We start from the raw sequence: 15,650 nt of genomic DNA, 5'->3' as shown, positions 1-15,650 counted from the left end.
TGTGTGAAAAACGCCAAAATGAAGTGAAGAGGACATAAGGAACGCAATTGCATTTGTTCAACATAGCGCCAGTAATCGACTAGCCTTTAACGTATTCAAGGTTCCGTACGAAACACTACGTGCTCGTGTGAAAAAGTGCTCGCCATCAATGACAGCGTGTCAAATTTTTCGCGGGAGTTATCAATATAATAAGTTAAGGGGTTGTTCAAGTAAATAATTGAAAAAAAATGATCGAAAGAAAGAAGGAAAAAGAGTCGAAAAAATGCTTCGAAGCGCAAACGTGGTCGTCCCACAGTTAAGCAACCGTGTGAGCCGGAATTCACAACTTCCATTCCACACTCTGGTGACGAGTACACCGAAAAGGTAATTTAAAAGTACCAAACCAGACGGAGCTATTGAAAAAGCGATTGCCGTCATGTACTCGAGAACCCCATTTCGAAAATACCCAGCTTTTATTAGTAACAGTTAGCTAAGAATATGTTATACTGTACACAACTTCATACTGTACTGTAGGTACCCAAACATTTTTTTATAAACTTGGTTTGTCAAAAAATAGATCGTTATTTCGAATTTAGTTTGTAAAAAAAGTTACGTAAATCGAATATTAGGTAAGAAAATAGTCCGTAAATTTTAAGTATAGATATGAATAGGAGTTTAACCGTTTGTGGGCCTGGTTACCAATTTCAGCCATTGACCAGCCGTTGTGACCGCCATGCAGACGTTAAGTCCAACGTTGCATGGCGGTCACGACGGCTGTCATGTGCTGAAGAGCGGAACGCGAAACACTAAAAACAATTTCGAAGTAGGTTTTGTGTCCTTAAGTACAAAATATTTTTTTGTCATTTTCCTTAGGGGAAGCTACATACCTGCATATTGTCAAAAAATTTAATTCACATAAAGAGTATAAAAAACCAACGAAACAGTAAAAACGCCTTCAGAGCAAAGAAATATTCAACTTCAGAAACGCATTGTTTGCATGTGTGCCAGTATGCACGTCAGAACACCTCCAACGCCTTGCAACAGATTTTCTGCCTCTAAACATCCTATTGACAGTGGTGGTTGTCGATGTCGATGGCTCTGAAATGGTGACAACTGAATAAAGCAATACAATTCGGCGCTACGCATCGTCATCGACGCGAATCTCGTTGGAAATCTTTTCCGTGTTTCCGCGTTTCCGGCTTTAATGAAAAATACTTTTAAGGGAGTTAGAAATACTTTTACGGGAGCCAGGAATATTTAGGTTAGTCCACAATGTCAGAGAAACTTATTAAGACAGCGGTGGTTTCTTTCTTCGGCTGAGATATGGGAATACTTGGGGTTTTTTCCTTGGAAGTGCTGGGAGATCCTTTTCTGAGCTTAGGTTTCTGAGACCGGGAGCGTTTTGGCACCAGTACTTCCTCGAGCAGTTATTTTTGGGAGACCTTGAAGAGACATCTTCTGGCCTTTATAACGAAGGTAGGGAGAGGAAATGTTCCTCCTGTTTCTTTAACTTTCTGTTTGCTCTTGGGGTCACAGTCGCCTTCGTCAGCATAGATGTTCGTAGAGGCCGGTGGCATAACTATCATTAGTATACCTGAAAAAGATCACTGAGCGTCCCTGAAAGGAACGCTTAATATTCTCTTCGCTCTGTTTGTACGCGGGACATGTCGAGAGATCATGTGGGCTTCCTCCACAGTAGAGACAGTTTTCAAAATCTCTTTCACAGGAATCATCCACATGATTCCCACCGCATTTTGCACAACGAACCTTATTGCTACAATCGGAAGGCTGTGTATCCCAACTGTTTGCAATTAGTACAGCTCATGACTCGCGACACAAAAAGGCGAACAGATAGGCGAACCTTATCAAAGAGGGGGTAGTTAGATTGGGCAGATCCAGCGAAGGTTACCCGATAAGAGTCTGAGTTGACGTATATCCTCTTCCCGTCAGCTGCGAATAATGGTGAATGCGAAACGTTTGCACTTCATTATCTTCACTGGCTGAAGCATGGGGTCTTTAAAACAGCCAACCCCGTGTATCAGCAGGTCCTCGCAGTTCAGACTTGAGTCAGAGACGACCCCGCAAACTTCAAACCTGTCAGCTGGTACATATACTCTGTACACCTTCGAAAAGGGCCCGTAGCCAACAATATCGTTTACCTAATTCAAACTATTTACCACCACCCGAAGCATATCAGGGCGAATTTTTGATATTTCTGTCCCAACCAAATATCGTTCCGTCAGAGATCGAGAAATCAATTTAAATGCGTTTTATCTTTGGCCCGGAAGAATATCACGTAAAGCTCGGTGGCCGAGCATACCTTGAACCGGGTAGTCGATTTCGTTTCGGCTACCATCTCTATTTGAGGCGAACCATTGTAAGGGGAAGTCATTTTTGCACGAGCCTATTGCTCAATGCACGTTAGTAAGAGAACCAAGAAGTGGAGAAGTAAAATGATATCGATACTTATCTTGGATAACGGTATCCAGGCAGCTCACGAACCAGCTACTGCTCTGCTGGTCGACTAACGGTTAACAAACACACACAAAAGAAGAAAAAAGTCCAAAACCACGAAGAGACGGAGAATGCGCAAGATAACCCTGAATGCGGATTAGCACATTCTTTGTCGCTATACACTGCACGAACTGGATACTGATCGCTTCGAGACTGACCGTACGAATGGAAACGGGTCTATTGTTAAGGCACAAGTTACTTTCTTTGAGCATGTGTTAGAATTGGTAGTATGCGTAGAAGAAATTGGGTACGGCTTTGCCGTCGATTTATCCTATAAAGCATTCATTAAACTCCAAAAGAAGAAAATCAGTCGATTTATTAGATTATAAGGATTCAAATCATGCAAAATAGTTGGTGTAAAAACAATTGACCGGGCGTGATGGTGCTTTTGAATAAGTGGCTGTAGTTTTTGCCTTTCTCAATAGATAGGTATTGCAATTGCTCTGAAAACCGACTTTTCAACGGAGGCCCGGAGGGCCGAGTGACATATACCATTCGATTCAGTTCGTCGAGTTCGGCAAATGTCTGTGCGTGTGTATGTATGTGTGTATGTGCGTCTGTGTGTGTATGTGACCAAAAATTTCACTAATTTTTCTCAGGGATGGCTGAACCGATTGTGACAAACTTAGTCTCAAATGAAAGGTGCAACGTTCCCCTAGGCTGCTATTGAATTTCTAATGGATCCGGTTCCGGAATTACAGGGTGGTGAGCACGATCACGCAGAAAATGTCGATTTTAATAAATTCTGCAATGAATGTATAAAGGTGATTTTTTTTTCAAAATATGACCACAACTGCTTCGATTTGTATTATTAGGTCACTAACATCGATTCAAAGTCGGTTCTGGAAGCCCCGGCTGAAGTATCCAAATTCAGAATAACATAATCACATCGGTTTCTCGGAGATGGCTAGACCGATTCTACCAAATTTAGTCTCAAATGAAAGGTGTTGCGCCCCCGTAAATGGCTATTTAATTTCATCCCGATCCGACTTCCGGTTCCGGAGGTACAGGTTGTGGCGTGCGATCACATAGCAAATTCCGATTCAAACCGATACTCCGATGAAAGCAAAAAAAGGTAAAATTTCAAACAACTTAAATTTGCAGTTCTAGGTCACCGACGGCCAACCAAACTTTCGTTGACTACATTGACCACCATAGACGGTTCCGGAAGTGCTCGGGAAAAGCGGCCATCTTTCAAAATAAACTAACTCACATCAGTTTCCCGGAAATGGTTGGGCCGATTTTCACAAACTTAGTCCCAAATGATAGCTATAATATCCCTACAGATGTCTATAAAATTTCGTACGGATCGCTTATAAGCTCCGGAAATATAGACTAAACCGTCCGGTCACATATGAAATTACCATACAAGCCGGTACTCAATTTTTTTTCAAAGGGGGGTTGTTGTGTTGAAGAAACGTATGTAGGTATAGCAAGAGATGGATTGATTTTATATAACTGCAAAATAGCAAGAGCTTGAACTGCAAAATTGCACGCGATGCTAACATTATTTGCAAGTGATGGTCGCTTGCAATTATTGCAAGAGATTTTTGTTTTGGGTGTGGGGGGGGGGAGGGCACAACCGATTAAATTCCCCAACACTGATGCTTCATTCTGTCAAAGGTTATAGATGAATTAGTTTCATTCAAAAGATGTTCAAAAAGTACTGCTGCACTATCCCTAATTGGACCAAAACAGGCTCAGTACCCTATACGTAAAATTTCCGAAAATTATCCTGTAACGATCCATAGCACTGGATAAATTTCAGCCCACTTGTTCAAATATTTGTGGTTCAACATCGATTACCAATTTGTCCTCCCTTCTCGCAAACAAACGGAAGCCACCAATGCGTTGTAAATCATATCCCCAACAAGAGCCCATAATTATCACTTATCAGCTCTATCAGCGCGGGCTGTTCATATATTGGCAGCGATACTTCCTACACGGTGTGATTATTGTTTAACACATGCTGCGTTATTACCTGCCACCCATGTATGCCTGTTGCATATCTCCACCACATGGGGATTTCAAGTATAGAAGTTTAGTACGTCATCAACACCCTACCAGGTACCGGGCCACTGTTGGCCAACTTGCCGAACCACAGGTAGCTGATGATTGATGGTCACCGTAATAGTGTAGACATTAAACTAAATATGAAAATTATTCAATACACTCCAAGTGCACCCCGCTACATTACACACTGGTAGATGATTAAACGGAAGGACTGGGCTGCATGAACCCAATGCTTTGACAAAGTCAGCTCGCGTGTATGACGTGATTTATTTACATTGTGTTACCAACTCCGGGCATGGGGTTTTATCACACCTTCATAGCACTTTGCACCTGCGGGTTTGTTAGTTTTTTTTTGTTTAGTTGAGTTGAGTTTTGGAGGTGGGTGCAACAGAGTTTATTAGCTTTGCATGTACAATCTCTGAATGGTAGTCATAGTTGAACTAGACAGTCTGGCACGTTATCGTCAGCCGGGAGCGTGGCCAACAACAAGCGAAATCTGGGTAGTTTACGTGTCGCCAGTTATGGGAACATAAACACCTTTACGAGCCGTATCGAAAAGGTAATGCTGTGTAAAGCAATATTTCTCGATGTGCTGATAAGGTTTCGCCTGAATTGCTGCATGGTGGTACGAATGATTACGCTTGACTGAACATCAATCATTCTACGCAATAATTATGTTTATATCGATCCTTTAAAGCAGAACGTCAGTTGCTAGGTGAATACCCCACGTTTGACACACACGATTTTGTTCGAATCCAAACTAGATTTGCTACAGATCACAGTTCGATGCTTAAAAATCTATCTCATTAGGAACCTACGATGAATGATAAATACTCCGTAACTCATCTTCGTTCCATCTCGGCTCACCAACGACCGGATCCAGAACGGATAAGCACTGCTGGTCTACGAACAAGAACACCCCATGGCTTCTAATTTCGCGTCATTATTTACCAGACGAAACAAAACGAAAAAACAGCATGTTTCCCGTAAGCAGAACAGGTGAATTTTGCCGATGAGTGTGTTGTGAACATTACCGTCGCTAGCACCCAAGCGCCGCAAATCCACACACAGAATGATTTGAGAACCAGCCGAAAGAACCTGGCCCCGCTAATTTATGCAAATGTTCCCAATGCTAATCTCGCTCGTCCATCGCTTCATTTGCATTTACCACCCTGGTTGTAGCGATGTTCACACCACATTTTCCCCGAGAGCGCACTCATGCCACCCCACAGGCAAAACGCGACAAGTTCCAGCGAAGAGCCACCGATCCCCGATCAGCGGCCAGATAAGCATCGTAAAATTTAATTTAAATTTACTAACCGTTTTGTCAGCTTTTCCATGTTTGGTGACTACCTCAAAAAAAAAGAGATCATCAACTTCCTGTGTCCAGCAGAGCAACAAACCACAACACGACCTGTGGGCAGCTATGATTTATGTTGCACAGCACACATTCTCTCTCTCGGGTCGTCCATCTGTTTAACGGCTTTTACACATGTTCCGCACGAAACTAGCGTCGTCTCGCTTGCACTGCGACATCCACTTTGCCGGTTACTCGTGCAAGTGGGGTTGGGCGTATTCGACTGCGCCTGAGTGCGGGGACCATTACTCAGTACCAAAGACAACCATAACTCCTCCCAACCGACTAAATACTAGTTAAATACAACATTTTCCCAACAATCGCTCTGGCTTGGTTGGTATCTTGTCCAGCTGATCTTACACGAACACAGCAAACCACAGGTCATATTTCACCCGCAAAATGGGAACATTAAATGCGACGGAAAAACAACAATCAAGGGACTGGGAAGTTTCTTCGCTTTCTGCGGCTGATGGCCATCGCCGTTTTTCGTTGTATGGCTGAACTGGTGAACTGCATGGGAAAATTGTACGCTGTAGCGTAAAAAGGACCTAGGCTGAATGATGCGTATTGCGACATTGTCACCGGCTGGCATGGAACAGTGCCTGTCGAGGGATTTGGGAAACGTTAGCATTGAATGTGGGTGTGTAGATTGTTCGATGGTTGAAGAAGTTGAAGGGATAAATAATTGACGCAATTGGAATTATTGGAGTCTAATTCTACGAGTATGATAGAAACACTGTTTACATTTGTGAAATAACTTTTGCTGTGTCTTACATATCTTTAATGCTGCTAACACTAACCAGTCTGCTGTCGTAACCTAAGAGAAGAGACTACAACAGGCTTCTTAATTTTCTCTAGTATTCCCAGCTTAAAATTTAAACATAAGACGAATTTCGCGCCAAATCGTATTCAGAGTTGGCAGCACTATCTCAGATTCTAATGAAACTTTCTGTACATGAAGACTTTGTCACAAAAAGCCACTTTGCATATTTTGTTTTTCAAAAACTGATCTAGACTGTCTTTTGAAAAGGGCCAAACTTTTTTCACCATCTTTTTTCAAATGGCTATATCCTACAAAAAAATGTTGTAGGTGTGGTTTTCACAAACTTAGTCAAATTTTCGAATAAAAATATTGAAAAAATTCTTCATTGACTCCTACACTGAAAAAAATCGATTTTAAAAATTTAAAATCGATTTACAAAAAAAAACCATTTTTGATTTGGATGAAATTTTGTTTCAAGATAGATAATTATGTTCCCTACCTGCCGTCAAAAATTCAAGTTGGGCACTTTTAAGGAAAAAAAGTTATTCGAAAAAAAAATTTCTTTGTCCAAACTGATTTTTTTTCTTCGGGGGAACGTGCCATTTGAGCCAATATATTCTGATTCCTGAATGAAAGTCATAATTATCTCAGAATCCAATAAACATCTCAGAATCAAATAATCATCTCAGAATCCAATAAAACTCAGTTTGTTAGAAGATATTGTCTAATTCAACAACTAAGCATATTTTTATTAAGGGGTTAACTACTTTTTCATTTTTCATGAAATCGATTTTTTATTACTTTATCTGAAAGTACAACTCCTTGAGATTGCTTTCCCAAATTTTTATAAAGATTCGAGAAATAGATAGAAAGTTACAACACTTCCAAGCGCGCTTCGTCTACCAAGAGCAGTGCTAATTTGAAATTTCGAACTCGATTATCTAGATATGTCGTTTTACTAAAAATGGTTTTTCCATGATCACGATTGCCGAAAAACTAATCAATCAATTTTCTTAATTGTTTTAATTATTTTTCTCGTACTATAACGATTCCTTTTTTCATAAATTTTTGTTTCATGGATATGAAATTTTGAAAACAATTTTTAGAGTTTAAAACAGCGATTTTTTACTAAAAACGTTCTCGAACGCAGGAAAAATTATTATTTATTCAACTAATCGTTAAGGTACGAGGAATACTCATATACTAATGTAATTTTTTAAGTTTTGGGATTAGATGATCTATTGGTCTCCAATCGTGATCACCACAAACCTCTTAAATAAAAAAAGGGTTTCGGGGAAAAGCCATAACTCCGCCAATTATCAATTTATTTTTATGAACTTATGCTTGTTTATTTTACTGAAAAATGTGCTACAAAATATTATAAGGTGATGGAATGAAAACATTGCTATTGGTCTCCAATCATGATCACCACAAACATCTTAAATAAAAAAGGGTTTCGGGGAAAAAGCCATAACTCCGCCAATTATCATATCATCGATTTTATGAACTTATGCTTGTTTATTTTACTGAAAAATGCACTAACAAAATATTTTAAGTTTGATGTATTGAAACAATTGCTTTATTCCTTTACGTAAATTCAAGCTTGCTTGACATTTTTAGCACTAAAAGGTATGTAGCCCCTTAATCAAGAATCCCATTGGAAAGGGTTTATGTCGTTAAACAAATATTCCATTATTACTTTTTTTATTTTCTTGTTTAGTGCTGAGGAAGAATCAGAGAAAGAAATAACCACCACAACATTATGTATTGAATTTGGCATAATGTTTTATTTATTTTTATATATTACATTTGTCTTAAAACTATCTTCATGAATGCTATTTTGTATTATTTTTATTCAAGGAAAATATTTTTGGTTCATCTTCTGAATTAAAATACCTTTTCGTCTCTACTTAGCCCCCAGGAATAGGCACAAAACTGTGGAATTTTTGAGTTCCAGATATTGTTTTAGCTTTATTATACAGCTCTTAGAGTTCTTCTGACATTTTGTTGTACTGTTCCATGAATATGCAGCAGGAATTTAATTTTGTGATATTTTTATCAGTTTGTTCAACTGTCCAGTTATATAACTCTCGGGGACTTTGCCATTCGCTTGAGAGTGTCACCAATAGCATCACAGGGTCCTTTTCCATGGAATGCTGCAACGAAATGCCATCCTGCGCTTAACTCATACTTTGACTGGAATCTACACAAGCTTGCGAAGTTTTGCTTATTTTTGTATTGTGCTGCTGCTTCATCAGACATAAAATAAATTTTAGAAAAGTTTGTCAATTGTTTCATAAAATTTATCAGTTTTGAGAGAAACAAATGAACTGCAGTCTTCAGGTCTTCCAGTCTTCTTGTTTTCCAGTCTTCCAGTCTTACAGTTTTCTAGTCTTTCAATCTTCCAGTCTTCATTCAAGTTTGTTATGAATATATAACAAATTCATTACTGATACTTTTTGCATGTATCAGGCAACTGGGAAAATGGATTCTGAGATGATTATGACTTTTATTGGTTTAGTTTTCGATAAAAATACAATGAAAAAAAATTCAGTTCGGACAAGGAAAAGTTTTTTTCAAATAACTTTTTTTTCTTGAAAATTGAATTTTTGACGGTAGGTAGGGAACATAATTACCTATCTTGCCACAAAATTTCATCCAAATTAAAAATGTTTTTTTTTGTAAATCGACTTTAAATTTTTAAAATCGATTTTTTTAGTGTAGGAGTCAATGAAGATTTTTTTCAATATATTTATTGGAAAATTTGACTAATTTTGTGAAAATCACTACTACAACATTTTTTGTAGGATTTGTCATTTTTGGACTATAGCCATTTGAAAAAACCTGTTTTAATCCACCTAGAGGTGCAATTGTGCCTTTCTCATTTCTCCGAACTATGATTTAATAGCTGGTTCGTACAATATAACATTATGGAAATGTCTTTCATTCTTATTACACTTGTAAGCATATATAAGAACACCTTTTTGCATTCATCGCGGTATCGGTTTGAATCGGAGTTTTCTATGTGATCGAACTTCACAACCCGTAACTCCGGAGCCGGAAGTCGGATGGAGATGGAATTTAATATCAGTTTCCGGGGACGCAACACCTTTCATTTGAGACTAAGTTGATCAAATCGGTCTAGCCATTTTCGAGAAACCAATATAACCGTTATTCTGAATTTGGATGCTTCTGGATCCGTCGATGGTGGCCAGTGTGGCCAAAGAGACTTTGAATGACTGTTGGTGGCCTAGATCTACAAATTCAACAGTTGTGTTTACATTTTGGAAAAAAATTCACCTTTTTACATTCATCGCAGAATTCGTTAGAATCGGGATTTGCTGCGTGATCGTACGTATCACCCTTTAATTCAGGAACCAGAACTCGGATCCACACAAAATTCAACAGCAGCTGATAGACCTTTCATTTAACATCAAGTTTGTCAAAATCGATTCAGAAAATTCCGAGAAACCGATGTTGTCAAATCAACAAATTTTGTTTTGTAACTATACTCTTCAACTTGTAATTCGGAACAAGATGTCGGTTGAAAATGAAATTCAATAGCAACCTATGGGAATATTATACCTTTCATTTGAATCTTAGTTTGTAAAAATCGGTTCAGCCATCTCCGAGAAACCGATGTGGACATTTTGTTAACAAATCCGCACATACACACATACATACATACATACAACCAGAAAGGTCTCTGTAGCGCCAACTATTGCGTTGCAATCTCCCATTAATTCGAATAGATAATTGTCCATAACGGATTTAACACCATAGGCAATTCGATGATGTAGCTGCTTCAACGATGTATTTCGGTTTGTAACGGAAGAATTGGTTGGTACCTGACTGACAGCACGTGCGGCTACAAGTGTGGTCGCGGACAACCTCGTCGAAGATAGCGAAGTGAGAAATGGTTGATTGGTGGGAGGAAAGAAGTATTCAGGGAACGAATTAATATTCATGCCTAAATACTACCCCAAGTACAAAACTCTAAAATTCCCTCACAACCTTCCAACGCATGTCCTGGACTACGTTGCTGTTAGCGCGATTGCATCGAAACGCCAGCGTCGAGGAGAATACAGCGGAGGTGAACTTTAACCCTCCGGCATTCGCGCGGTTGTCTTTTGTGCAACACCTTCAGAAACTCTAGCGAAATCTTCTTCCAGCACCAGCGGTTGCTCATTCGGGGAGCCATTCGCGCGAGTGCCGAAGGGTTAATGAAATATAATGTGACGTTGTACAATCGTTTATTAAAAATACCTCGCCCAAAAAATTTGTTTATTTTCTGAATCTATAATTAGGTTTGATGAAAGATTTTATTTGAAAAAGTTATAACAGATTTGTATAATGAAGGTCAAATCGTTGTAACGTCGCGTGTGTTGATGGTATATAACCCCTTAAGCACATTCTGCATTTATAAATATCACGCTAATATAATTTCCTATTTATGAAACAACTTGAAAGCTATATCTATATCTGAAAAATCATTTAAGCGTCTGATAAAAGTGACGTTACAACGCAAAGTGTATCCTGTTGTAACTTTTGTTCCGCTCATCCAATAAAAGAAGTTAAAGGCTTTTTGGAAAAGTATTTTTGAATACAAAGAAAATCCGGAATATAAATTTGAACAAAATTGTAATTTTATGATAAACTGAATAAATATGCATTTTTCGTGACGATACAACACAGAAACAATTAAAACTTCTATTAGTTCAAAAATGTAGTAGTCAAATATGAGTAAAAATCTTTCTAGTGTTGTTATTCTACATTCAATAACGAAGAAATTCCTTTAAACAGATAAATTTCAATAATAGTTTCATGCTGAACTTTTTTTAGAAGTCAATAATTCAGAAACCATTTTTCCGTGAAATTCAACTTACTTCTCTATATATTTTTCAACTATTTGTAGAAATGTCAAAAATTTGATTACATAATTTTTCAATGGTTTAAACACTACCGAAACGAGAAAATTTTTTTGTGATACCAAAATAGGACAAAACAAAAACATCCTTCTGGTGTACAAGCCCGCGGAATGTATCATAAGATCAATTTCCCAGTTGCTTTAGCTATTTATTTCTCTCCAACATTAGCATCGTAGTTTCGCCACGACCTCCGCGTGCCGACCCTTTATCCTTTCAGAACGCGATCGACAAGATTTTTCTTCATTGATATTTACTACAATGTCTATAGCTCGATACCAAAATATGAAATACTTTCAGTATCAATAATGGCCTGGCATTTTCAAGACATACTTTGGATGACTCATAAAAACTGCGCGAATTTGGTGTGAAATATAATCCAAATTTTACATTTATGTTATAAAACGTTTCATTGTCACGAGTCGAATTTTATGTGCAGATGAAAATAAAGTCTCTGCAATCAGCGATCAGTTGAACAATTTGACAAAATTGCTTATTTATACCTGAAATCGTTTTACAATATATTTTCAACTTTATCTTTTAGTTTGGCTGCACTGCGGTTTCGTTCCTATGAACTAGATGCAGAAAGATTGTTTTGATTGTCAGCAGCAAATTTAACAAAAAATGGAACCGTTGTATTTCTGAATCACGTATTTTAGTACTAGGCCTATCCTAGCGTTTAACGAGTGCTTTTACGGTAAATTAATCATAAATGGATTCCTCAGTTAATATAAAGGTATGTATCAGAGCAATGTTTAATATATTTGGAGCGGCATAACAAGATATGCAGCGATATTTGACAGCTCGTATTTGACAGTGATCAAATTCAAAACCAAAATATTTTAACAGATCTAAACATATTATAACAACGTAAACGACTACTTATACGTCTTATTGCGCACGAAATAAAGAAGAAATTAAATCTGGAGTTTTATAAAACGTTTTAAGTGTATCCCTTTCACGTTTCCACCCTGTAATAAACATGATTTAATGTACAAATCGAAAACAAGAATTATGACAATAAAACATTTGTTCTTTGTGTGCTGGTAATTGATTTTCGATCCTTCTCGCGAATTCTTAATTCCTCACACACATTAAATGCCCTATATATTAGTTCTCTAGTTGGTCAAGCGATTTAGTCAATCGGTTTCAGCAAAACTTGTCAAAAACAAATGCAACTTACAGGTAAACTTTGTGTTAGTGAAACCTTCTGTTTCACTCATTGCAACCTATGATGGCTTCGCTTCAATAGTAGGAAGTACAAAACGACCGTTGCTACCACGCCACTACTTTCAAAACAATCCGTCAAGCTGGATAGTATTTCTGTAGAGAAGTTAAAATTTCAACAACAATTAATGTTTCAATTGATGTTAGCTATGTTTATTTCTCCCTCTATGCTTGATGCTACTGAACTAAAATCGGTTTTATCACAGAACTAATTATTAATCATTTGCTTATAATTTGTTTGAGAGCGATAAATTTAGGAAAGAAATACCAGATATTTTGAACGTTTCCCAAGCATGGTCCTATGACTGTTGAAATGACCATGTTTAACCCTCCGACACTCGCGCGAGTGGCTCCCCGAATGAGCAGTCGATGGTGCTGGAAGATTTCGCTAGAATTTCGGAAGGTGTTGCACAGAATACAACGGCGCGAGTACCAGAGGGTTAACAAGGAAAAATATTGTGTAAAATAATTCTATCTTGCTGTTCTACCTATTGGAAGATTTTATGTTCTAAGAAACGGTTATCCAAAGTCTTGCAACTTTCACTGCCTTTACCCTCTCCCGTTAATCCTGTTCTCTTAATTGAACATGACAGTGACATATTGAGTCGCGTAAAAACTAATTATCGACAATATTTCTTATCGCCAGCGATAGATCGCTTCTGTACAATTGTTTCCATTTAGAATCTACCACCGTTTGCATCACTCCGTACGGATCATGCACCCCAACTACCGGCGCCCATCGTACACTTGCAGCTCAAATTGTTTGTTGCACGCGAAGATCTGGTACACGCAAACGCTAGCTTCCGCCCCCACCCTGTGAACAGTTTCAACCATTTCCGTGGGTGGCAGCACCGAAAGCTGTCAGTCGCATGACGCGTCTCATCGTTTCATTCGCGCTTTGTTCACAGTTCATTAATGGTGCGTACCTGCTAGAAATTTATATTTTGATTAAACGTTCACTGTATTCTCATTTATCGTACCGATTCTGGGAGGGGGTGATTAGTGGACTAATTAAGATTCCATTGATTCGATAGGCAAAGCGGTCCAATTTTTGTTTTTGGAACCGTTCAGTAATTAGTGCTTACCTTAGTTTTGCTGCCCCCGATCGACCCCGGTCGTATCGAGCCGGTTTCGTAGAATCGGGTGAGGATTTTTGATACACAACCTGCAAACACGGGGTGCACAAAGAGGCAAAGTTAGAAATTTATTCATCGCCGGTGATGATCTGAATTAGCAATGCTTGAACTTACCGTGGGACACCAGAAGTTGCCGGGAAATGTCACAGGGTCGAACGCCCATCAGTGCTAGTTCCACAATCCGCCGGCGGACAATGTCAGGTAGGGGTCTGCCGTTGACGAATACGCCTCCGAGTTGGTTGACACCTGCTTGACCTGGAAATTGGGAGAGTAAAGAAAAAAAAACAAACCCGTCAATGAGTAACGCTAATTACGCTCGTTCACTGTTCAGGTTCAGGATTGCAATGATAAACGCTTGCTATAGAGGAAGCGGTTAGCGTTGTTCGACTTTTTTTAACAAAATATAATTAATTTCGTTATGGAATTTCAACGCTGGTCGCGTCGGTTTGAGCTTCGCCAATTTGAGTGGTATTTATTGGGGGACAATTAATGATAAGCGAGAAAAATTAATCTGTTTGGTAATTAATTTTTCAGATGTCCTCCTTACGATAATTATTAAGACACTTTTGTACGTTCGATGCGCGAGAGGAAAAGACAATTCAAAAATTCAAGGTTTTCCAGTAGTTTTTCGGACAAGTTGAGCAAGTTTTTCAGCAAAAAACTCGTACAGAAATTCCAAACTCTCCGCAGCTTCCAGCCGATGGCTATGTATAATTCATATGATTTATGCGGTGCGGAGTGGTAGCAAAGTGGTTTCAATTCGATACGTCCTTCTTTCTATACCACTTCAGACGTAGCAGCTGATCGTGCGAAGTTTTTGATAGTCATTAAAGAAAATCTGGAGCAAAATATTCGATCATTATGTTCCTGAAAAATTTAAATTTCAAATTTATTGGAACCACAGTTTACAACTCAATATTTTTTATCCGAATCGCCGCGCTGTGAAATTTAGCGACATCACAATCGTTTTTTAATGCTGATTTAATTTGTACTTCTTCAAGGTGACCATAATGGAACACTTTGCGATATAATGACACCTCAAGAGTGTGCTCTGTGCAGGGTACTAATTTTAGTCGAAATTGGTACAGTTTTTGCGCTCTCGATAATAACACCTTTGCCTAATTTGAATTGTTGGTCAGCTGCAAAATCAATTTTTTTGGAATATGGCCGGGTTAATTGATTTTTCTTTGCTCATTCGCACCAACCAGAGATTGATTTTTTTTAATTTTTATCGGAGTTTTTCATTATTAAGAACATCGTTTAAGAACCTGCGAAAGACCAAATGGATCTACAAACCCTGTAATTTGTCGCGTCAATATTTGAATTGATGCGTTGCACGCGCCACCAAACTGACTGGCAATTGATACCTTCGTAATGAAATCAAGCTCGTGCTCAAACGTTTCATGGAACTGGCTGACAGCAAATAGCCTCGAAGAAGTCAAACATGTCGTAATTTTGAGCGGCTTGTACATAATTATATCCCGGTTGAACGACGGCAATCCGAAAGTGGTGCAGTGCGTTTGATTTTAGAACCTTTTCGAAAGGACTTGTCGCCGAAGGGACTAATATTCAAGGTGCCTAATGCATAGCGCTGGTATTCGCATCGCATATGTCTGTCTCTAATTTTTGGGTTCCAATGAAGCAAGGCTGGAAATGAAACTAAAAGGACTCCTATTGATTGTAAAGCATGCACATAAAAATGACTAGGGGGCTTCAATTTTATGATTCGTCGTAAC

General features: G+C 38.5%; 1 protein-coding gene across 2 annotated transcripts in view; it reads right to left on the bottom strand.

Annotated features, from left to right (window-relative positions):
* LOC131678488 (paired box pox-neuro protein) overlaps positions 1–15,650 on the bottom strand; it is a 147,451-nt gene that overhangs the window by 45,200 nt on the left and 86,601 nt on the right. For both annotated transcript variants that reach the window (XM_058958667.1, XM_058958668.1), the window contains 2 exons: positions 14,029–14,169; positions 13,864–13,943 (listed from right to left, as the gene is read on the bottom strand). In XM_058958667.1, coding sequence (XP_058814650.1) covers positions 13,864–13,943; positions 14,029–14,169 — 221 coding nt within the window. The remainder of the gene's footprint in view (positions 1–13,863; positions 13,944–14,028; positions 14,170–15,650) is intronic.

Source organism: Topomyia yanbarensis, chromosome 2, assembly GCF_030247195.1.
Source record: "Topomyia yanbarensis strain Yona2022 chromosome 2, ASM3024719v1, whole genome shotgun sequence".
NCBI classification, from domain to species: Eukaryota; Metazoa; Arthropoda; class Insecta; order Diptera; family Culicidae; genus Topomyia; species Topomyia yanbarensis.
The sequence above is the reverse complement of the archived record's forward strand: the minus strand, read 5'-3'. Positions and strand labels throughout refer to the sequence as shown.